The sequence below is a fragment of the Amblyomma mixtum genome, chromosome 6 (genome assembly GCF_055824585.1).
Source record: "Amblyomma mixtum isolate Tamu chromosome 6, ASM5582458v1, whole genome shotgun sequence".
Taxonomy (NCBI): Eukaryota; Metazoa; Arthropoda; class Arachnida; order Ixodida; family Ixodidae; genus Amblyomma; species Amblyomma mixtum.
Genome location: NC_143017.1, coordinates 8,832,104 through 8,857,962, shown reverse-complemented (window position 1 = coordinate 8,857,962; position 25,859 = coordinate 8,832,104). Strand labels below are relative to the sequence as shown.

The window sequence follows — 25,859 nt, the reverse complement described above, 5'->3', positions numbered from 1 at the left end:
GCTTTCGAAGAACTTTCAGCAGACGCAAAGCTGTAGAGAGTGGCACTTATCACTCGTGGTTTAATATAGCATGATGTCGTTGGTGCGGCAAAAACAAACCGAGTACCCGGCATCCTTCCGGGTCACAATACAAGGTGCTGTAGTAATAAAGTAGCAGCAGTAAACATGAAAATTATGCTCCTATGCACGTCAAGCAGCGTTTATGGCAACAAGAAGACTTACGTTTTGAACTCGCCGTTAAGGACGAGGCCTTCGAGTCCAGCGGTGAATTCTGCACACTTCGCGCTGCCGACGAAACACGCCACGTTCGCCAAAAGCACAGCCGCAGAGGTCCTGTCAGGAGAGAAAAAGCACTACTGTATCCCTTCTGGGACGCCAAATACAGCGGCCATGAAAAATGCCTATCCGCCCTTTCCTGCATTTATTTGTCTGCGTCTTAGCCTGAAGTGACCGATGCACTTAGTAGAAAGTGAAATGAAAGAATAAATACCGTGTTCATTGTTTGTTTCTTAACTCTCGTTGGTACAGCTTTGGTGCCATGACTTTGCTGATGGATGAAGGGATGCAAGAGTATATTTGGTAGTTTCACGAGTCATTGTGAAATTCTCTGTATCGTCTCTTTGGTGTATAAACTGGGCGAAAGAATCGTGCAGATTTAGTTAGGCTTCCTTGCGGTTCTTTCGATCAAATAGAATTAAATCGATAGGGGAAGAGCAACCAAAACTGACCTAGACACTTTCGATGAATCCGCACCTACAGCGAAGCAAGCTTGACATGTTCCTCCTAGAGAACTTCAGCTTTTTCTCTTCGTTTTCTTAAAAAATGTTAAACATTTACCTGTATCCTCGAGAATGCCAGCAGGCGGCCATGTTCAGGAAGCGGCATTTGCTGAGATATAAGCTTTACAGTTTTAACACTCACTTGTCAGACGAAGGTTGAAGATCAGTGGTGGAGTTGATGGAGTTTATCCTCTCTTCTATGAGCTCTTGCACGCGTTTCTAAAGAAAATATGAGGACACATTTCTTCTGTTAGAGTTGTTTTGTTCGGTTTTATATAAAAGTCAGAGCATAAGAGGAAATCCTTCCCAGCACTGCAGGGGACTACGTTATTTTAAATTAGCGGTATGGCGCAGTACGCACAAGCATGTACATTGGTTTTAAAGCAATCAATAAGTTCTGTGCACTTCCCATTTTTCACACATTCGGGTGAGAATTAACCTATTTATACTAAACACGGTCACTGAAATATTTGCTAATGTTTCTTATAATGCCAAACTGGTGTACCTTGTATGCTTTCTCAAGGTCAGACGTCAGCACAAGCATCGTGTATGCATGATATTCAATGTTAGTAAACTGCTTGGCGTATTGGTTCCATAGCTCTGTGTCTCCACTCTTGAGGACTCCACAGGCCCAGAAGAATCCGGCGATGTCGTGGGGCCATGAGCTGTGGGATAAAGTGGAAGGTATTAAAACAAAATTCGAGTGTTGCCTGATCAGTCCTCAAAGAATTGAAAGCAGCGCGAAAAAAGTTCATGGGGTTTTGGGATAGTTTTATTGAGTAGACGCGCTAGAATTTGAGTTTAGCCGAGTTGGGTAAGGTTTTGCTTTTGTGTTTTGTCAGAATATAAGGCGGCTATATTAGTTCAATAGTAGCATTAGGTAATTAAGACGACAGTATCCAATACCCAGCACGAGATGGCGTATATTACCCCTATAGTAGTATCTGTTGATGAAGACGGAGATGTTCAGGGCACAGCACGAGATAGGGTTGCAGCATAACCGAGGTGCGGTCGGCTGTGCCGATACCATTCAGCTCTCGTGAAGTTGCAGCAACGAGGATCTGTTCGCGCCGCCACGGGTTCGAGTCCCGGTCGCAACAATATTAATTTCACTGGTTTATGTATCTATAGTTTGGCTCAGGTAAACATCAAGACCAAACTTCATAGAAACCCGACGAGCGAGTTCGACTTCATGTAGCTGAGCTTTGGCACTAAAAGTGACATTGAATAAACGCAGATTCCACAAGTCTTTGAAAACGGAAGTCCTGCATTTCCTGTTTTCTTGCTATACATTTGTGATGACTTTTGTCAGAGTAGCTGCCCGGCATCGTAATTTCAGTTCCCCAGCCCCCCAGCGGCATGCGCGCCACTCCCAATGAAGAAACGAATAATTTTTTATGGTGGGCGAAGACATCATTGCACGTAATTTCCGACGCGAGGAGTGCACGTTCTGCTTGTGTACTGCGCCCTGGTTACTTCTCAGGCCACGTTAACGCGGATGCCGGTTCCGTCATAGCGCTCGCCTCGCACCAGTTTTATTCGGCTCCTACTTTCGAAGCGCTCTGATGTCAGTTATGCCGAGGCCCGTCCAGTTCTTTCAACCTCGTTTCACAATTGCAGAGATACCGTGGCAGCAAGGGCAATGCAGCAGCCGCGCTTTTGCTGGCAGAGCGCACGTCAGATATCCGTTCCCTCTTACAGAGTGGCACCTTAAGAGAGCAAATCTGGATGTTGTCGCATATTTGTCTCAGCAAGTATGATAGCTTGTTGATTTCTTTTTCGTCGTCGTGCTTTTGTGCAGGTTTAAAGGATCGCTAGATACGGTCATCTACAATTCCCTGCAGTAGATGCTGGAACACTACAAGCCTTTAGCTTCCTTTAAGAGAAACGATGGGTCTGAAGCAGCTGTAACAGCCGAATTCCGTACTAACATATCGCAAGTTCCAAATGCATAGCTCCCGAAGAATACGATATATAGGCCCCTGCCGAGAACTTGAACGTTATCTGGCCAGTTTTCAGACTCTTCGGAAGCTGTATTCGGAACCACTGTGTTTTCAGTTTTAAAGTGTAATGCCAAAACTGCACACATCACAAGGTATCGGTATGGTACGTGTTTTTTTTTTATGTTTTCACCGCTTACTGCCGCAAAATGACACCTTTGCACCACCGATGTTTTTTACCACTATGGCGTTGTGAGCTCGTTAAGCAGAAAACCTTGCGTTGTCAGAGACGTGAGCGAAAATCCCGGAAGATATCTGCAGAGTTTCCCCAGGAATACCAACCCGGGCCTCTCAAGCACCAAAGGAGGCTTTGCTTGGAAAACCTACCTGCCAGGACAGTGGCGGATCTTTTAACTCTTACACCACTCCGCCGGGAGTAGTACGACAAATTTCTGCGACATATGCATGTGATGCGACAATGGCCAATTCCTCAATAGCAATTTCGCTTTGGCATTAAACCTTTAACGTTTGCGCGTCCTACTTATCAGGCATAGTTTATGTGCCCCCTCTAGTTTTATTATATGAAATAGATGCTAAATTTCTTTGCCCTTGCGGGAAACCTACCATGATATGTGCTCTAATTCGTTGCTCCCTTGGTGTAGGTTAAGAGAATAATGCACAGCAGTCAGAGAAGTCTGCAAACTACAGGAGCGGTAGCAAGACTTCTGATGTGGTGGCCTGTTCGCACACGCATTTTTCTCAGAAACGGCGCTGTGGAAAGTGATACTCCGACGGAATGCTTTTCGCTTTCGTGGTGACGAGGCCTCTGGGATAGCCAGTTCACGCGCTCGAGCAATTTTTGATTCAACCTCTGTTTGCTATCTAAAGCGACCTATGGCTCGCACGTCAAGGTGGACATTCGCGCTTGACTACGCTGCGCAGCGATACCTACAGAAAGATCGCATCCACATATAGGAGCGAACAGTTTGTGGCGCATGTATCATAGATGAAAGGATCCAAGAATATCTGTTCGGCTTCCCGCCCCTGCGCTTATTTTCATTGCTGAATCTTCGCGAACACCGTAAAGTGGAGCACTAGACGTCACTTTAATACTTCGAATATTACCCACTTTCTTTCCCCGAGTTGTGCCTCTTGCGAACACAACGCTACCTATAGCAGCTAACAGAAGACTGTGGATACGTTAGGCTCGCTTCCAAGATGTTGCGCGTTACGAAATTTGACTACACACTGGTCGTTTACAAAAAATAACCCGTATTAATCGCTAATAAGTATATGCGGAAAGCGACATGCGTAGAGGTGGAGTGATGAAACAGCGCACTCGTGTTAACTCTCTTGCCCTGACTTGCAAAAGCAAACCCCGTTTCTGTTGCGTGCCTGCTGTGCAGTGTTTTACGGTGTATATGCGGCTAGTGCCATCGTGAGCGAAGCACCTGGTTAGTGCGCCTGCAGTGCGGTCAAAATGGCCGTGTTCGACTAAACGCGTGAGCTTACTGGACTGCATGTTAGGGAGGGCAAAAGGCATGCGCCGTTCGATAGGATTTCAAAACAGATATCCCACTATTCCCATTGCGTGCCAACGTTCCTTCACTCTTGTGCAGACAAGACCAAAGAACATTACTACATGTGATCCATCACTGGTGCGAAAAAAAAACGATCATCAGATAATCGAATGTATTCTTTACCATTTCATTCAATGGCCTTCTCCTTTTAAATTCCTCATCAAAGGTTATCCACACCTTGTTCACGCATTCATTGCAACATTTCATTTTTTTTCTCCTCTTTGAGGGGCGTCCCCCTTAGGCTCCCGTCCCTGAGTGAAGCGGCATTCCTCGCCGTGGGTGTCACCGAGCGCTGAGCGCAGCGAGTAGTAAAAGACGGCTCTAGCGAAGATAGTGCGAGGAGGAATGCGGGGGACGACGGTACGGCACTACCAAGAAATCAAGCTGCGTGGCACGCGGCACCTCAGCAGCGAGCAGGCTAAACGTCCTGGCCTTTCGCCTCAGGAGGGGTTCATCAGCGGCGGACGCTTCCGAAGTAGAAACCCAGAGCAGCCTTCATTCGGCACTGCGTGTTCATATGCTGTCGCCACGGTTCGAGTACCACAGCAGCTTCGCTGAAAAATTGCATCACCAAGAAGCGTAATCGGATTCTTTTGCTTGTCTGATGTCCATGCACTGTCAGTTGACCGCTTTGAATGTCTTGCTCGCGCAGAATGACGCTTTTCGGTCTCGCTTCTGCCCGTGCACCTAAACGACTTTCTCATTCTTTGTTGATAACCACCCAGGCAGGACAAGCCGTTGGCCCAATATTTTGAGAGTTGCTATGTGCGGCCCTAAATATGGCTGGTGCTGACTTCACTGTCCCTATAGTGGCATGCACAACTTGTCCATTGTTTTGCCCATTTTGTCAATATCTGTTTATAGCATCTCCAACGATGGCCCTAAGCGTCCGCGGTTGTCTTCATATTCGCAAGGCTGCTTCATTACACCTCCTACACTGGCCCGACTGATCCGCTGTTTTCCTACCACTACCACTCAATGACGCATCCAATGATGTGCCTGTTATTTTCAATGGCTATCTTTGTCAATTTCTTTTATATTTGCGCTTGTTTTGTTATTATCAATTACTTGTTTCATGGACAACAGCGTCAAACATTGACGGGAACTTGCTAAAAACTGCGATGTAAACACGCTAAATGATCGAATAATAAGCAGCCGTTAGATTTATTCCCCAAGGAAACATTTTTGAAAAGCGGCGCCTTTTGTCAATATGGTGTGTTCTATAGGAGGCAAAGAAACGTGTTGCTTCGAATCCTCCTCCGACAGGGCTGTGGAGAAAAGCAGAAAAAGGGTCCTTTTCGTGTTTGTGGAAGGTGCATCACTGTGTTTCATTCTTCGTTCTTTTCCATTCAAGCTGATTGCTTGCGGCGTTCCTTCAGTTACTGATGTCTTTGGACAGTTACATACCGTTTGTATATGCATAATGAAGCATAGCCTTTTTTTGTACTTTATGGTTGGAAACTAGGTCTCAGTTTGTTAAAACTTTCATAGTTAAGTCAGAAATTAGCATTTAAAAAAATATTTAGTTTCATGACGATTACATAAAATAGTTTTTCTCATTGCATAAACTACGTTACAAGGAACAAAAACGGCCTCTTTACGGTTTCTACTTGTATTGTAACAATGAATATGTATGCGCACAGCCCTTCTATTCAGATAAAATACCGCTTGCATCAATCAAGAGAGGCAAAAGTGAACAACGGATTCAAAGAGCTGGAAGAATTCTCCGCATGACTGACACCACAACGTACAGACCAACATGCCACCAGCACCGCAGTGTGGCATGTACATTTATTGTAGTACTTATTTCTATGCACCGTCTTACCAAACGTCTTTTGTTCTAGCAACCCTGCGAATTACCCCACAGAACACTTCCGGTTTGAAAAGGGTGCGTTTTTCGAGCAAGAAGCTACCTCAGAGAAAAAGACGCGTATCGAAAGCTGGCTCGTCACCTCCACCTGCGTCTTATCAAACACTGCGCGCAATCCTTCGCATGCCGCGCTGCAATACAAAAACCGCTTTCAACCGGCACCAGAAAATAACAGGTCAACATCGCTGGCCGCCGCCTAAGGCTACGCAGCCATTACCTCAATGGCAAGCACAGCTCATGCCGTCGCTGTTACTAAAATGATACGTTGGGAACGAAGGGGGTTTTACCACAAATAAGCTGAGACTACCCTATTTACCACTTGATGCGCATTTCATACCTGAAAAATTAAGCCATGCTGCCTAAGACGCTGAGATCAGTCTAGGAACAAACTGGTAATAAAAACCTTGATCCCCGCTCTGAAGGCGCGGAGCTAAGACGGCTAAGTTTTTCTGGAAAATGGTGATTAAGGGGCTTTAGAGTTGCTGTAGGTTGAATATAATTATGTGACCGAAAACGAACGCACCCTAACACTGCGACCACTTCTCTATAGCCGCGTTTTCATGAATACCCCAGTGGCACATCGTACTTCGTAGGGAATCTTAAGCATCGGACATGCCGCGCTTACATATACCACATCAAGTCAAGCACGCTCTGCATTGTCTTCTGACGGGGTATTGTACAGGTGCCCAGAGAGGAGGAGGGGGCCCCCGAAAGCTAGGGTGCCTCGATGCGCGGCTGGGGTGGGGGGGAACGCGTACATTTAGGCGTGTTGGTGCGCATGTTGGGCCATTCTTATTAAACTGGCTGGGTATGGGCATAGTCGTGGCACCAATGTCAGGTTATTCTGCATACGCTGGCTCACATGCGCATAATCGCGGGGCGATCGTCGGGCCATTGTTTACATACTCGCTGAGCATATGTCCAGCCGATAGTTATACTGACTGAGAATAGGCCCTGTCTTGGCATGAGTGGTCGGTGGTTGTTGGACAAAGTCTCGTATTCGCTAGAAACCGATGTAGGACCGATACTCATGCCAATTTTCGCCTCCAATACACCCTGTGCTGCGCCTATAGGGGCGCCACTGAAAGCCGCGTAGCGGCGGCCGTTGGAAATGCAGGCGGGCCGGCGGGCGAGCAGTGGGCCTCACGCGGCAAGCATGGCAGAGGTGCGTGCGTGCGATTTGCCGTTTCTGCGTGTTCCGGACGGTTATTTCTCCGGTGAGAGTGTGCGCAAGGGGACAGCACTTTATAATAGTGGACATGTGTCCGACCTCGCGGCTGTCTGGGACGACACCGTCTACATACGCGCCAAAAAGCAGTCCAAGAGGCTGACTAATGCCGGGTACCCCTCCCATGTTCAAGTTTCTGTTGCCGAAAAACTTGTTAAGAAAATGAGGCCAGAAAATCAATGTCACCCAAACCCGGTTCCTCGTGAACGAAAAAACCTTGTTGTATTACCTTATCTCCACAGGATTTCCCACAATTTGAAAAGAATTGGTCAACGAGCGAATGCAACCGTCGTGTTCTCGGCGCCGAAAAAACTTGCAACGTTGTGCAAACTGGGAAAAACAAACACCAACAAAGCGCGCGGATGCGCAACTAGGCACCAGAAGCCCTACGTCACGTGCGATGAAAGTGTTGTGTATAAAATTCCCTTGTCATGCGGGAAACACTATATCGGCCAGACGGGGAGATGTCTGAACGAGCGCCTAATGGAACACGCTCGCAACGTCAGAAACGGGCAAGGCGGATATTTGGTTGACCACAATCTCGCATGCAAGTCAAAAACCTGTAAGCCTTTCTTTGATAAAAGTGTCGTAATAGGAAAAAGCAGAGAAAGAGTAACGCGCGAAATCATCGAAGCTAAAAAGATAAATAGGTCAGGATGCTCGTGTGTAAGCACACCTTCCATTCTCCTCTCAGAGAAAGAGCTTGTTTCTCTGAGGAATTGATACTGTTCGCACATGTGATTACCGTTTTCTGGCGTATAAATGTGATGCTTCAGGAGAATAAAGTCTGTTGGAAGTTAGCGCTCGTGGTGTTCGTCTCTCGTCTCTTGTGTCCTCGTCTTTTGCTGCGCTACAGTATATTGGAATGATTTAATGGCCGCTGGCCTAGTGCGAGCGCTGCGTCTCGCGCCACTGCCAGCTCCGTCGTCTTCGTAACATTACCCGGGGCCACCGAGCGATCGTCCCGATCGTAAACTGAAGAAGACATGAACGAAGGGATGCGTGATTCAGCGATGGCGTCCAGGGAAGAAAACAAGTGGCAAGGTGCTGAAGTGCTGGCCGCCACGCTCGATGACATGATAGGCGGATGAGTGCCGGTCCACGAAGCATCCGGGCCGCATTGTGCCAGGAGGGGATGGCCGAGGTCCTTCGACGCATCGAACGGCAGGGGCAGGGGGGCGGTGTGCTCATGTGTGGGCAGGGTCTTGGGTTGATCGGGTCATTACGGTCGCGGCAATGTCATCAGCTCGTCGTGCCTTGTGGTCCGGGCGGGGGGACGGGGCTGGGGTGAGCGGCGAGGTCGGTTCAGGTCGGGCGGGCTGGGGCACGGCCGTGCGGGACGGACCAGGTACTCACGGCCAATGTCCACGGTATGCGCAGGACGCCGGAGCTCCGTGACCAGGATGGCGATGAAGGGATCCCCGCACCTCCACCAAATATTACGTGGCGGTCAGCCGAAGAATGAGGCGTGATGAACGACGGATAAGATATGATTTAATGGCCGCTGGCCTAGCGCGAGCGCTCCGTCCCGCGCCACTGCCAGCTTCGTCTTCTTCGTAACACTATTGCTTAGAATCTGGCTTAAAATGTTTCATATGCTGTGTTAGTAACTAAAATTTAAAAAATATCCATCCAGTCAGTCTGCCTAATCATTTCCTTGAAATATTGTAATGATTCAGGCGATTTGGAACGATACATGCTCATCTTTGTCTGTTTATGCGTGGGCTCTTTGCGCCGCAAGAACAAAAGTATGGGGAGGTGGTCACTAATGTAGCGTATTAAAGCTCCTGATTTACAATTTTATGAGATGAGTTTCTAATGAACAAGTCAAGTAATGATGAAGGTGATGAAGTGACTCATGTTGGTACTGAAATGACAATATAACAGCCATTGCACTCGAGTAGGCATTGAAATTATATGCCCTGTGTAGACGGTTTAGATACATCGATATTAAATACCCCCTCAATTGTTAATGTATATGCCGAGTCATTTGTGTAAGAAAGGTAGTGTTCAAAGAACTCGAAGAATAAGCGAACATTACCTGCGGGAGGGCGGTGCACCACTGCAAATAAATTGTTATCCTTTCACGCTAAGTATTTTGTAGTCGTCTATGATAAGGCTATATTCATTTAAAATTTCACAATTCGATACAACGTTGGTATTGACACGCCGCCTCCTCTCCTGTCTATGAGATTTAAACAGAAATGGTGATATTCGGGTAACACAAAATAGTCAGAGTTTTGGATGTACCACGTCTCCGTAAAAAAAGGACATCAAAGTTGCAATGGCAAGATGTCATCCTTTTTTGACTCGATTGAAGTCGCATTCAAATGCAGCACTTAAAGACACTTGACTATGTTGTTTTGTTTGATACGTCTAGCGATGTCTTCGGGAGAAGTGGAAGCACTGGCTATTTCTGGTACTAAAATCGATAAGTATCAGAAGACTTTCCTACTCAGAAGCATCGCTGCTCGGGACGACCGCTGGTGACAGTGTCCTGCGCGTCGCTGCTGATATTGTCTAGATAAGTTTCTCGAGTAACTGGAATGACTCGCGATGAAGAAGTGCACCGCGCAAACATGGAACCGCTTTCTATCCACACGAACTTCTAACCTTTTTCGTACTTGCTGCCAGAAGCCATGCCCAACAGTTTTTACATAGATGGGCATGGGCGTTCGTTTATGAAAATGGGCTCATCTGAAGTCAGGTGTAGATTAGTATTTGTTAGCTGTTTCTTTTTAGCCAGCTGAAGAACTTTGTCACGTTTCTGGCGGCGTTGAAATTGGTAATGTTATTCTTGTTTGCATCTTTGGTCGGTACCCTGCGACACACATCAATGTCATTCCGTGTGATGCGTTCACCTCACTTTTACTGCTGCGGCCGTACAGGGCATACGCCAGTAGTGTGCCAAGAGAGAGAGGCTAGGAAGATTGCCGCCAGAGGGATAGAATTGTGAATACTCATAAGGCTTAAATGACTTGCCAGAATTCGGAGTCATATGCAAGCGCTCAGTGGGCGGACACAAATAAGGTGGGCGATGTTTCCCTGTGCTCGAGCGAATCTGTCATCGTGGCACGAGTGGCTACGAGCACTGATCTCACAGTGGTCAGGAGGTGCCTGTTTCTGCAGGAAACGGTAGACGAACGAGGAAAATTAGCATTGAGTGTAGCCTTCGGAAACTAGCTTGACGCTAAGCTGGCGTATGTGCCACTAAGAGTTAATCGGAAGGGCCCACATGTTGTCATGTTGTGCGCAGCGACAGAGGAGTTGGCGAGCGAAATTAACTGCTTGTTGACAGTTAGTGCCTGTAATGACCCGGCCAAGAAAAGGAATCTCTGGGCATGGAACATGAGAGCAGAGATCTTCGAGGCTCGCATCAATGGGCTGATGTTGTTGCTTTTTTCTTTTCGTGCTTGCTTCTAGTATATTTAACCCCGATTTGAACCATGTCATTCTGTGGAGTAGGGCGCGGTGCGTAGAACTGTATGTCGCCCTCATGTATGTGTAGACCTCCATTAGTTTCTGGAGACTGTATCTACATGCTTATTAGTGCAGCTTGGTGAAAGATTTAATGCTTCACACTAGCGAGACGCGCAACGTCTTCAGGGAGTCTAAAGCAGAAGCATGCTTTTTTTCGGAACTGGCGCTCAAAAAAAAAAGGAAAGAGGGGAGGAGGGGGAAATTTCACAACGCAACTTGCGCGCGTCACGGTAAAGCGTGATGAGCGTCGCCAAAAGGCAACAGGGGGATACACTGTTAACGGCGAAAGACTCAAAGCGCCCAAAACAGGATGTGTGGGCGCGAAGGACACTGTAGAAGGCTGGTGCTGCCAGAGCCGAATAGAGGAGTTGAGTGAGGCCGGTGGTGGTCCCAGGGACGCGGAATTGGAGACACGAATTCCTTGACCGGCGGCTGGACAGGTTAACCGTGTGGCGGCCGGCCTTCGTTGGGACTCGTTAAAGTTTAAGGTTCCATTTTTACCTAGAGCTGAGAGGCTGACACCTTTCGACATGTGTAAACCAACTGTGTACGTATTAACTTCCTGAGGAAAGCCTTCGAAGTGTCGTGCCGTGGTGTAAGAAGGCCCGCACACCTCTCTAAAATCACCAGTCGCGAAGTACGTCCCCAGACCCACTCAGGAGACCCACCCTCTACCACTCCACGTCAAACATCAGGATCAGACAACATAGACGAGAAGAAAAAAATTCGGGATGCCTACCTCTACATTCAAGTAGCAGATCCGTGCAGTCTACCATGATTTCACTTTATTCATTGGAGACCTATCTGTTTATCATGCTCGGATTTAGAAGCCTAGGCCTGCATCAACTTGTGTGTGTAGTTCTTAAGCTTAACTACTGTGGCAGCCACCCTCTTGTTAATACTATATAATACCTCTAAGTTGCCAGCTATATTCTTATTGATGAGGAATCCCACACCTAGTTCTCTTCTGACCGCTAATCCACAATAGCACTGTAACTGCACGCTCCTGTCTACTGCATATGCCTCATCTGTTCTTCTAACCTCAGTAAATCCTATGACATCCCATATTATCAGCCGCTGGTTTCTCGAACAGGACTGTACTGCTACGCCACTACATAAGTTTCCAGCGATTAAACGTAACCACTTTCAGTATCTAATAGCAGCCTGCTCGGAGCCAGAGATTCTTAGCACACTCCGCTGCGTCGCAGGTCGGAGAACCGCCATGGTCAGTTCACCGCAGCCGCTGGCGACTAAAGACAAAGGGGTAAACCGGTTTGTTCATGGAACGTTCGGGCCGTGTACTACACCAGGGTGCCCAAATCTTGTTATGTTGAGTGCTTTGTTGGTTCCGGTCACCGATACCAGGGCAGAATACCGGCCTAGTTGGCGATTCCATCAACACGCGGATTTTATTTTATTTACAAAGGAGAACTGCGGAAAAACCGGGTTCCGAGTCTCGGACCTCTTACACGCGGGCTGGATGCTCAACCCCACGCAATCGCATCAACCCCGTAGATAACGCCAAATCCAGAGCCCTGCTAGGTATTCACCAATAATTTTCGTCACGTGACCATGCTGGAGTATACCGAATAACTTTTCTACCTAGGAATGGCTCCTATCAAACAAAATGGTTTTTGTAGGCCTGGTCGGCTATCACAATAGTGACACCCAGTGGCCAAGTAATTACTGACTATATTTATATTACCACGCTCCAGCACATTGCATTATTTTTCTAACCAGGCATGTTTCATATAAAACCGAACGGGTCTTAAACATATTTGCGGCTATTGGGAGGAAGAGCTCGCACCAGGAAATTACGAGTGAGTTTGGGTCACGTGACCACGTTCGAGACCAGTAAACTCTTTTTGCATCCAGGTATGGTGCATATCAAACGAAATGTTTTTCCATGCCCTTCTCAGCTGTTGCAATAAGAAGGCCACATGACCAAGTCACTAGTCGCTATAGCCACGTGACCACGTCCAAGCATGATGCATTATTTTTCTGCCCAAGCATGTTGCATATCAAACGGCAAGGGTGATAAAGGTGTTTTTGGCTACCTGCGTTACGAGCTGGCGTGAGGAAGTCAGTGATTCCAGTTACATGACCCCGTTCGGGTATAGTGAACTCTTTTTGAACCAGGCATGTTCCATATCAAACGAAAATATTTTTCCAAGCGCTCCTCGGTTCTCAGTATAAAGATGCCACGTGACCAAGTCACCAGTGACTATAGCCATGTGACCAAGTTCGAGCACGGGTCGTTATTTTTCTGCAAGGCATGTTGCATATCAAACGAATCGGGTGCTCAGCTTTTTCGGCTATCTGCATGACTTCCTGGCATGACTGAATCAAGTGATTCGGATCACGTGGTCACGTTCGTGTGTAGTGAACTCTGTATATAACCAGGAATGATGCATATCAATCCAGCTGTTTTTCCAAGCCCTGGTGGGCCGTCACTATACCAAGGCCACATGACCAAGTGACTAGTGACTATAGACACCTGACCACATTTGATCACAGGACGTTATGTTTCTGTCCATGCTTGTTGCATATGAAATGACTAGGGTCTTAAAGCTGTCTTCAGCTACTGGGATGAAGAGCTCGCGTGAAGAAGTCACTAGCGATTCTGGTAACGTGACCACGTTCGAGTGTTGCGAAGTTGTAGCACACAGCGACGCTGTAGAGCGGAGGCGTCAAGATCATCGTTCCCAGCCGGCGAAAGAAGTTGAACGGTGAGTGCTCAATGCGCAATGAAGGCACGGGCTGTACAGTTCGAGAAGCATGCCACGCTGGACCTCTTGTTCCGGTGCTCTGCTGCGACCCCGTAAATTCTCTACTGTGATGACTCCAGCCAATGAAATGACCGACCCCAGCAACCTACCGGGCTCAGCGGCCTTCCGCGTGACGCTACCTTGCGCCCATGTGACGTCGCAGCCATCCAGCCCTGCCTACCGACATTCTGTCCCAAGCATCCGCAGATCTGGTTCCCCCAGGTCGAAGCCATCTTCTATCTGCACCACGTCCCCTCGGAGGCATCTCCGTTTCATCATTTCTTTTCCAACCTGCCTCCTGAAGGGGATCAAGCAGCGGCAGATGTCATCGTTAGACCCTTGCGCAAAACTCCGTACCAGAGACTTGAGCAGTGGATTCTGGACCGCACCACGGTGTCTGAGACTGCACGCCTCCAGCAGCTGCTCACCTGCTAAGAGCTTAGAGACCGCCGCCCCTCCCAGCTGCTCACTAACAGGCGACAGCTCCTGGGCGAAAGCAACGCCGGCTCGAGCGGCGCACTGTGGAGAGACATCTTCCTGCAGTGTTTGCTGCAGTCTACCCACATCGTCTTGACTGCTGCGGGAGACTTGACCTTTGACCTCCTCGGCCAGCTAGCTGATCGAGTCCACGACGCGACTTCTTCTGTCGCCGCCCTCTCCTGTCCACCAGAGTTCTCTGCCATCTCACAATTAGAGACCCGGATCGAACAGCTCGTCGTTTCTCGCGATGCCCTTCGGGCGTCCTCTCATACCCAGCACGGCTCATCCTCCAGTCCTCGCCGCCGTTCGGCTTTGCCGAGAGGTTCGTCTTCTTCCAGTCTTCGCAGTCAGCGTATTTGCTGCTGTAACCGCACTTTTCAACACCGCGACCACCAATGCGCTCCACCATGCAAATGGTCTGAAAACGCGCCACGAAATCATTGACGGCGGCATGTGACCTCGCCCCTCACCGTGGCGACCTTTTCGTAGTCATGGATCACATTTCCGGCCATCGTTTCCTCGTCGACCCTGGTGCTAAAGCCAGCGTACTGCCGTCCTCCAAGGCTGAGCGTACTTGCAAGTCACCTGGACATACCCACGGTGCAGCCAACAAACTCCATCGCCACGTATTGTCTCCAGCCCCTCACTCTGGACCTCGGCTTGCGGCGCACGTTTCGTTGGTTCGATGGGTCTTCATCCTCACCGTCGTCCTTTAACCCATCCTCTGATCTGACTTCCTGACGCATTTTGATCTGGACGCCAGCATGCGTCGCCATCGTGTCATCGAACGTACGACGCACATTTCTATCGCTGGCGTTATATCGGCTATCGCTTCCACTGGCTTCCGCACACTGATCCCATCCTGCCCGTACGCCCAAGTCCTGGCACAATTTCCCGAGGCCACGAGGCCTTGTAATCGTCACCAGCCACCAAAGCATGGTATAACCCGCCACATTGTGACACGTGGTACTGTCGCAGCTCGTCCGCGCCGCCTCTTCGGTGAGCATCTGTCGATCACGAAACAAGAATTCGACCACATGCTCCAGCTGGGTATTATTCGAACTTCCTCTAGCACTTTGGCTTCACGGCCCCGTCTTGTTCCCGAGAAAGAACCTGATGTCTGGCATTCGTGCGGCGACTACAGGGCTATCAACGCTCACACGGTCCACCACAGGCACCCCTTTCGAGCATCCAAGACTTCGCTGTACATTTGGAGGGATGCAAGATCTTCAGTAAAGTGAACCTTGTCAAAGAGTACCATCTAATCCCGTAGAACTAACCGATATTCCGAAGACTGCCATCACTACACCCTCCGGCCTCTTTGAGCACGTGCGCACGCCCTATGCGCTATGCACCGAAGCTAAAAATTTGCAGATTCATTGCTGAATTGACGCGCGGTCTCCCTGATGTATTTGCCCATATTGACGACATCCTCGTTGTCAGTCGTACTCCTCATGATCACGAGCGACACTTCCGGACAACACCTCTAAAATTTTGGCTTGGTCATCAACACCCAGAAGTGTGTCTTTGGCTCTCCTGATCTCGAGTTTCTGGACCACCACATCTCTGCGCAGGGAATTCATCCATTGCCTTCTCACGTCAAAGTTGTTAGAGAGTGCCCATACCCCACTACCGCATGCAAACTAGCCGACTTCCTGGGCCTAGCGAATTTTTTCCTGGTGCTTCTTCCCGCACTGCGCCGAGCTTCTTTACCCCCTGACCGACATTCTTCGCAATTTCTTGGTCTCCAGAAGCTCAGTCTGCTCTCAGGGCTGCAAAACAAGGCCTCGCCGATTCGATCACTCTCATCCACCCTAGTACTTCGGTGCCCACTCGTATCGTGGTGGATGCTTAAAGCGTGGCCATTGGTGCTGTTCTCCACCACAAAATCGACTCCGAGTGGCGCCCACTCAGTTTCTTCCATCGGAAGCTCCAACCTGACGAGACTCGCTACAGCGTATTTGGCCGTGAGCTCCACACCATCTTCTCCGCCATCCAGTATTACTGCCACTTCGTGGAGGGACAGCCATTTTGCGTTCTAATAAATCATAAGCCTCTGGTGTATGATATCCGTACGAAATATTCCAAGTACGTCGCCCGCGAACTTCGTCAACTCGCCTACATCTAGGAGTTCACAACAGCTATCCGGCACATAAAAGACATCGACAATGAAGCAGCTCATGCACTTTCACGCATTACCTCCTTTGGCAGGTCTACATCCGCTGTGGACTAGGAATGTCTGGCACGGGCGCGTATTGCCAAACCATACCCCGTAAGCGCACCAGAGCAGACGACGCCCAGCAGTGCTATTACGTGACATGACGCCACTTCCTCCAACAGCCAGTCGCGGCGGCAGTCGCGGGGTTTTCGGGCAGTAGTAAGTAAGTGGTTCCAAGACCAGTGCAAGCGCATAGTTGAATCCAGAAAACTTGCCTATGAATGGTTAAAGCGCGTCGATTCCAAGGTACTATGTAAGCCGCGCGGTTGGATGCTAGATATGCGTATTGCAGTGGTCTTCAAACCGACGTAGGACCAACGCTTTGGCGATATCACGAAGCGTTTGCTTGAAGCCATTTGTGGCCGTTGCAAGCGTTTCTGATTCCTGTCAGGATCACCACGGGCAGCGACGAGTAACAGCTGCTCACCTTGGAGAAAGGAGGATGCTCATGGTGAATTTCCTGTGCGGGCATAAGCTACACAGCACAGTGACAGTCTCCGAGAAGTGAAAGTGATTGCGGTCGGAGCAAGTGCTTCTCCGTCGAGGCAGAGAAATGCGCACGTTCGAAAGCTCACTACGCACGCAGTGTTTCCAGAATACTGAAATGGACTTGGCGTTGTGCAGCTAGTCGCACTGGTTGCAGTGATCGCAACCGAAGCGAGCATTGTTAAACGACGTTGTTTCTGTTACATATCCATCACGTATTTCGATCGCGCTTCGTGTAGGTACTGTGCTTAGAAACTGCTGTGTGTGCGACGAGACGCGATCTTGGCTGCACAGCCGTCGAACTGTTTTCTTCCCGCGACAACAGCAGCGTCGCCATCCTTCTGCGTCTTTCTGCTTCATACAGTACATATTGTGATTATGGATGCTCGGGTTACGACGTGCGAAAACATCAGTGTGTAGTGCAGTGGTCTCTTGTACAGCGTCGTTTTTTTTCTTATTTCCTGCCTGCTATGTGGACCTAGGTCTGCAAAAATATTTGCGTGAAGAATTGGTGACAGCAAAAACTTCTCTGCATGATGGTGGGCTGAGCCAGATGAGTAGTTCTCGGTTTAGGTTGTGACAACATGGTGCGCTCCGTTTAAAATGTGCTATAGCATTGTGGGCTGTGAAAAGGCATCTTTGAGGTAATAATGTGAGCTTGCGGCTCTTTTCTTTATTGTTAAGCAGCTTAATTAACTTTGTGCAATCAGTAATCTGCACCAGTATGCGAGTCGCCAAGCACTGACAATGCTTGTGACACCAGAAAAAGAAGTTCTTTGGCATTCAGAAAGTGTGTGAGGAGGAGGAGTCGCTGGGCCTGGCCGTTCATGGGTTAACACAAAACTCTCTGCACACACTGCGACAAGCAGTATGATGGCATTTACAGTGTGTAACAAAGGTATATGATACAGGCTGTGCTTGACTTATCTTCTCAATTTCATGAAGTTGTAACAGTCTTTGCCCACTGCACAGTTAAGCGACAACGGGCTGTCTTCATTTTCACTCTGTCCACTGTGTCATGAGCGAGTTTCCATGTTATTGAGATGTGAGTGCATTGAAAAAGTTCTGCCCCCAGATTCAGTGTACATCATTTGAATCCGTAATAATGGGGTCTGTATTAACGAGACATGACCGTAAAATGAAATTATGGTTACTTTCAGTCCTGATGATGACAAGTTATTGAGCTGTGTTATTTGCCTAGAAGACTTATGGAGTAAATTTGCCATTGCAAATTATGAAAGCTGATTAATAGAACGTTGTATGGCACAGCAGTTGGGTGGTTCTAGAATAATAATTGGCTTTACCCGACAGCACTTTGAAACAGCGGATAGGGAAACAAGGCATGTGGAGCTAGTAAAACTACAGGGAACAAAGACGACAGGAAAGAACAACACTACCACCACACCCAGCAGCCATTTCTGTTCATTCATTCTCGTCCTTAGTACAGCTTCAACGTGCCTTCTTTCCAGCAATTCACTCGACAGCACACTCAAGCCCTGTGAAACTTGCAGAATGCAACAGCAGGACGGGACACAGTGTGTACATATATCTTGTGCGTGCCATGAAGATAGCCTCCTGCCACATCATAGCTTGGACCCTGTATGTGTCTCGCCAGTCATAACCCAGCACCTATGACCTTATTTGTGCCGTTGGCATATGCGCCCAATTATAAAACATATTTTATACTCTCGTGCTGCTATAATGTTTTGGCCGATTAAGTTTTTTCGTCCAAATTGGGAACGCTTTAGAAAGCGTTCCTGCTATACCCAACTTGCTCTCATCAGGCCGGTCAGGCGTTATAGTAAGGAGTAGGGAAAAAATAAAAATAAGAAATAAAAAGAAACGAACAAGTAAACAGTTACAATTCATAAGCATTAACAGTATCCTTGAATTTCTCAAATTCCTTGATGAAAACGACGCTGGAGGGCAGGTGATTCCAGTTCGAGGCTGTTTTGGGGACGAAGAAATTAAGATATTTGACTGTCCTGCTCTGTGGAATGTGCACTTTAAGGTGATATCTGCGGGACGATATGTGCACCGGAGGAGTAAACTGGGACTGGTTTAAGTTTTCGTTGACGTAATATATTTTATGAAATGTGCAGAGGTGTGAAATGTGGCGCCTTATGGTAAGATCCGGAAGATTAAGCGCTTTTTTCATTTCTGAAACACTGGCATGGCGGGAGTAATCAGACATCATGAACCTTGCAGAGCGACTTTGGATGGATTCAAACAACACATTGAGAGAGAGTGTATGGGTCCCACACTGGAGCAGCGTACTCAATTTTTGAACGGACGAGTGTTTTGTAGAGCAGTAGTTTCACAGGGATAGGAGCAAGGAAAACGTTGGGATGGATGAAGCCGAGCATGCGGTCGGCATCGTTAGTAATATATTCAATGTGAGCTTTGCAGGACAGGTCATCTGTTTTTTGGACACCAAGATACTTATAATTGTTAACTTGGGTTAGTGGGGTGTCATACAGAGAGTATGAGCACGGAATGTTGTGATTAGTCGTGCGCGTAATTCACATTCATTTATATTTGTTAGCATTTAGCTTCATAAGCCAGGTATTACACCAAGTTCCAATTATGTTCAGATCATTTTAAAGAACCCCAGGTGGTCGAAATTTCCGGAGCCCTTCACTACGGCGTCCCTCATAGCCTGGGCTGCTTTGGAACGTTAAACCCCATAAACCAAACCAAACCATTTTGAAGAGTGCATGCATCATCTTGGTTTGTAACTTCTCTGTATAAAACACAGTCATCGGCGAAAATTCTTATTTTGGAAGTAACTGAAGAAGGAAGATCATTAATATAGATAAGGAAAAGAAGAGGTCCGAGAACTGATCCTAACGGAACACCAGAGGTTACGGGGGAAATGGGGGAGTCATGATCGTTAGCATTTACATACTGACTTCGATTACTTAAAAAAAAACACTCAATCCATTTTAAAATACCATTATCAATATTTATATTCTTAACTTATATAGTAGCAGTTGGTGTGACACGGTGTCAAAAGCCTTTGCAAAGTCGATATATATACAGTCAATGAGACAAGAGTGGCCCAGTGCGAAAATCAGTCATTAGTGAATGTAATTATTTGAGTTTCACATGAATCATGCTTACGAAAACCTTGCTGTGAATCTGTAAAAAACGAATTAGATTCCCGATTGTCAACAAGGTGTGAGTAGATAATATGTTCAAGGAGTTTGCATGGAATAGATGTTAAGGAAATAGGCCTGTAGTTATTAGGATTATGAACGTCACCAGACTTGTGGACTGGAACCACCTTGACGATCCTCCAGTCGTCAGGCAGTAATGCGCAGCGGATGGACTGCGTAAAAATTTCGGACAACATCATGAATATAAACATGTACTCTTCAGGAACTTATAACTAATACCGTCGACCCCTGCAGCTGAAGCAAGCTTTCCTTTCTGAATAAGCATGACAAAACCTTCATCATTGATAGTTATAGGCTCCATCTGAACCAATTCTGAAACCACAATATCTGGTAAGGTGAAAAGCACGCAATTACTAAAGGATGAAAAAAATGTATTTTTCAAAGCAATGCAGCACTTGTAAGGGGGAACCGGGCTATTATTTATGGAGCAAAGTCTGACCTCTTTTGTATTGCGCATATTAACGACGTTCCAACATTTTTGCGGTTTGGAAACGAGCAAATGAGGCAGTGTGTTAAGATAAAAAACATGCTTAGCGCTCTGCAGCGCCTGCTTGTACTGTGACGTGACAGCACGATAAAGGTGCCATTTATCAGCAATTATTGATTCTTTCAGCTGCCGGAAAATGCGCTTTTTAGGGGGCGCTTCAGCGATACGCTGAACCAGGGTGCTTGTTTGGAGCAGGAAACGAGACGAGTGGGAATATATTCATTTATGAGATCATACACCTTCGTTTTAAATATGTTCCAGTTTTCTTGACTGCAGAACTGCGGGAAGAAGGTGTCGGAAAAGCGCTCGAGCTCTGCATTAATAGCTTAAAAGTCCGCCTTGTTGTAGTTACTAAGTAGCTTGTATCTTTTCGGAGAGCGAGCCGAGCGCGAAGGCAATGTTAGGTGGATTGCACTATGGTTACTTAAGCCCGGAAGCAAGCTGATTGAAGATATAGTTTCAGGAGAGGTGGTAAGCACAAGATCAAGCATGTTGGCAGATGTTTGAGTAACACGGGTTGGTTCTTTAATGATTTGAAAAGAGGGGCTGTTCCGTGAAATTGCGGGCAGGTTGAAATCGCCAAAAATATATAGAGGAGACCTCGGAAACTTAGAAAGGACCGAATTAATGGCGTCATGTAGGTCATCGCAGAAGCAAGGCTGGGAGCTAGGTGGTCGATAGCATACACAGAATAAAATGTCCTTGTGCTTCAAACGTAACCAGGTGCAGAGAAATTCCAGTGAAGAATTCGTGGGAACGCTATAGGAAGCAATTTCATCTGATACAGCAATCAAAACACCACCACCAACACGCTCGCAGCGATCAAATCTATACACGTTATAATTTTTTTCACAAGTGAACAGTTCCAGAGAATAAACTTTTTCAGAGAGCCACAATCGCATCGCCAAGACATGTGTAGGCTAAAGCTGACGATGAGCCTCCTTTATTTAAAGTGCTGCGAATGTTATGATGGGGCGAGGTCGAAATGGGAGCGATGTTTGTCCAATGTGTTGGTATGTTATCGTCCACCACCCAGAGACCTCGAATTCATTAACAACCTCCACGATGTCATTAATCTAATCTGTGTTCGGTATCCTGGATCTCCTATTTTTCTTTTGGGTGATTTTAATTACCCTAATATCTCCTGTGGCGTGGATGGCTCCAGTAGTCTTCCGACTGATTCAGAATCTAAATCTTTTATTAACTTCTGCTCAACGTTCCATTTTTCTCAAATCGTCACACTGCCTACAAGATGCACTAGTCATTCTGAAAACACTCTTGACCTTATCTTAACTACATGCCCTGAATCAATTTCAAACCTCAGCATTCTTCCACGACTTAGCGACCACTCACTCCTTGAATTTACGCTGGGATTCCCTGCCCCCCGAGCTGGAAAAAAAATGAAGATTTTTAGGAATTACTGCCGAGGAAATTACGACGAAATTAATCGTGCATTATCTTCTTTTTGTAACGAATTTTTGAGCAATTTTCAACATCGCAGCCTACAATTAAACTCGGACTTGTACAAAAACAAAACAGCCGTGCTCATCAACAAGCACATCCCCATACGAGTAATTAAGTGCACCAAATCACCATGGTATAATAAAGCTCTCGGAAGACTAGCCAATAAAAAGAAGCGTTTATACCGCCTAGCTAAAACCTCAAAACGATCAGAGCGATGGCAAGCCTATCGCACCGTGAATGCTAGATACAGTCGCGCTTTACGGGAATCCAGACGCTATTTCTATCAACACACCCTCCCCAATCTGCTACGTTCTAATCCTCGACAGTTCTGGCGAACAGTAAAAGGCCCTGAAAGCGATAGGATGATTATTAACTCCAGCGATGGTCTATCGTTAACAGATGAACAATGTGCCTCTACATTCAACGATTTTTTGCAGCATCGTTCTCTAGTCATGCAGACATCCCTAAACCTCTGCTCGACATACCTCCGCTATCGCCAATGCCTCCCATCACAGTTAATCCAGCTGGTGTAGAAAAGATCATTGATTGCCTGAAGCTCTCTTCTGCTTCTGGTCCTGATGGTATCACGTCAAAATTCCTTAAAAACACCAAATTTTATTCATCTATCATCTTAACAAAACTTTTCAACCAATCTTTATCCACCGGCTTGGTTCCTGATGATTGGGCGGTAGGGAAGGTGGTTCCCACAAATAAAAATGGTGACAAGCATGATGCTAAAAACTATCGCCCCATATCTTTGACATATGTTCCATGCAAAATTCTTGAGCATATCATATCATCCCAAATCACTACCCATCTTGATTCTCAATCTTTTTTTCATAGTTCCCAACATGGCTTCAGAAAATATTATTCATGTGAAACGCAGCTGGCATCTTTCACTCACTTTCTTCACAGCGTCCTCGACCACGGCGGTGTTGTCAACTGCATATTTTTAGACTTTTCTAAGGCTTTTGACAAGGTATCACACACTCTACTGCTCTTTAAATTACACCAACTTAACCTGGATCCCAACGTTTTTGCATGGTTGAGAAGTTTTCTTACTAATCGCTCCCAATACGTAACGATTAACGAAATCGACTCCAATTATGTCCCCGTTGATTCCGGCGTGCCACAAGGCTCCGTTCTTGCTCCCTTGCTCTTTCTAATTTACATAAATGACTTACCCACCAAAATTCAATCTCGCGCTGGCCTTTTCGCAGATGACTGTGTAATTTATCGCGAAATAACCAATCCTAATGACGAAAAGATTCTGCAATCAGACCTTAACGCAGTAACTGCATGGTGTCAGGATTGGTTAATGACTCTTAAATCTAACAAGTGTAACTTAATGCATGTATCTCGAACTAACTCTAATGTTTCTTCTTATATTCTCCAGGATTCCCCGCTTGAACAGGTAACATCTTAAAAATACTTGGGCGTCTTATTTTCATCCAAATTATCATGGGAACAGCACATCAACTATATAACTAACAACGCTAACAGATCTCTAGGCTATCTCAAAAGTAATTTTGCGAACATTTCTTCATCTCTTAAATTACAATATTATAAAACACTTATCCGTCCAAAGCTTGAGTATGCTGCTTCTGTATGGGATCCCGGCCTTGATCATCTGGTAACAACCATCGAAGCTCTTCAGAATCGGTCTGCTCGCTACATTCTCAGTAATTATCATCGTACTTCCAGCACAACCAACATGAAAAAGACGTTACACCTACTTCCACTCTCCTTGAGACGTCAGATACAGCGACTTTGTTTGCTCCATAAAATATGCTACCACGACACACTTCACGATCTTTTACTCCACCGGCACTCTTATGTGTCACATCGCATGGACCATCGTCATAAAATTGGATCTTTCGCATGCCACACAAATACCTTTCATAATTCATTTCTCCCCCGCTCAATAAGAGAGTGGAACCACCTTCCCGAAGATCTTGTGTCTATTACTGATGTTACATTGTTCAAAAATGCCTTAAAAGCTCATTTTGGTGTTCCTCATTAATCGTTAAGCACTGTTTATTTATTTTTTACCCCCGTATTACTACTTGTATTGTGTTCTACAGTTATATTTTAGTGTTCCTTACTTGTAGTACTTGTATTGAATTCTTGGATGTTTATTGTTACCTTCTGGTGTTCCTTACTATTTTTGCACTGTTTTTGACACCTATATATATATATTGTAAGCACAACATGCGACCTTCGTCTTCATCTGTACATATCCATCATCATCGCTCGAAGCACAACATGCGACCTTCGTCTTCATCTGTACATATCCATCATCATCGATCATCTTCTTCTTCGAAGGGTTGGTCGCCATACTGGCGGGTGCCATTAAAGCTCGCTCCATCCTGCGCTCTGTCTCCTGTCTCACAAGTGGTGGAGTGTGCTCTCGATCCCTGCGTCCTCTCTGCCGCCAGACTGCAGCTACGTTCCGGTCGCCACCTGCTCGTACCATCCGCACCGATGGATACCGTCAGCGACAACACCACTCGTACTCCCGGTGGGCCCCCCGTTCTTCTTCCTCTCGATTCGAACCGTCTGGAGCCAGCGATAATGAGCCAACCCGCTTCTTCCCAATCTTCTGGACACCCCACTTGGACCATCACCATACTCCAGCGCGAGCCTCCCATTTTTGCTGGTCTTCGTGGGGACGATGTCGAGGACTGGCTCGACCAATATAACCAGGTCAGTGCCTATAATCGTTGGGACTCAGCGATGAAACTTGTAAACGTGTCGTTCTACCTCACTGCCGTGGCCAAGACTTGGTTCGTCAACCACAAAGATGCCATCCCGGACTGGGCTCACTTCTCGGCACAGATACGACAAATCTTTGGCACATCTGGTGCAAGCCCCGCTGTCTACAAAAAAAGCTAGATACGCGCGTTCAGCTACCCGGTGAGTCCTACACATCCTACATTGAAGACGTGCTTGCCCTGTGTCGACGTGTCAACAGCGCTATGTCAGAGAACGATCGGGTACGTCATCTTCTGAAAGGGCTTGGGTCATTTGCCTTCAACACGCTTGCTGCTCAGAATCCAACGTCAGTCCAAGACATCCGAACAACTTGCCATCGTCTTGACGACCTTCAGTCGCTTCGATTAAAAGACACCTGGGACACCCCACTTTCACCTGACGTGGACTTACGCTCCCTCATTCGCTCCATTATCCGGGAGGAACTGCACGGCTCCACCTTACCGCCAGTTGATTCCCACCCGCCTCCAGCCCCGTCGTCCTCGCCTTTGCGTGATCTCATCAAAGACGAGCTCGCTTCGGTCACTCGCCCCTTGGCTGCGGAACCACCTGTACCGCGTTTTGTGCCTACCTATGCCCAGGTTGCTGCGACGCCTCCTGCTGCTGTTTACCCGTCGCATCCACAGCCCGTCCAGCAAACTCCGGTCTCTGTGTCCCCGAGCCCCGCTATGTGTCCTGTTTGGAGTCCGCCTGCACGTCGGCCGGTATGTCACTACTGCGGAATTCGCGGGCACGTTGCCCGTGTGTGCCGTCGGCGTCAACGCGACGAGCGCGAGTGGTACCCAGACTTTCGCAACGGAGCAACGTACTCGTCACCTGCTTACCGTCCGGCGTTTGCCTCCAGTCCTCCTCGTCGCCCATCGTACGGGGACTTCTCCGAAGACGCTCCGCACTCGTCGTACGCTTACCGCCCACCGTTTGCTGACCCTACCAATTATCGTCCCTCCTATTCCTCTACCTCTCCGGACCGCTCCTCGACCGACAGGCCGTCGCGCCGCCGCTCCCCATCGCCTTTCCGCCGCTCGTCGTCGCCTCTACGTCCACCATCCTCCCAGACAACTGGCCACACGGAAAACTAAATTGTGCAGTTTCCGGAGGTAAAACTGCACCGCACGCCGCCCTCTCAAT

The 25,859-nt window shown here is 47.4% G+C and overlaps 1 protein-coding gene across 1 annotated transcript in view; it reads right to left on the bottom strand.

The window, feature by feature from the left end:
• Window positions 1-218: 218 nt before the first annotated feature.
• Window positions 219-25,859, bottom strand: part of LOC149338183 (uncharacterized) — a 157,330-nt gene continuing 131,689 nt past the window's right edge. Inside the window, exons 10-12 of the mRNA XM_089550282.1 lie at window positions 1,285-1,444; window positions 922-998; window positions 219-333 (exon numbers count right to left, since the gene is read on the bottom strand). Coding sequence (XP_089406408.1) covers window positions 219-333; window positions 922-998; window positions 1,285-1,444 — 352 coding nt within the window. The remainder of the gene's footprint in view (window positions 334-921; window positions 999-1,284; window positions 1,445-25,859) is intronic.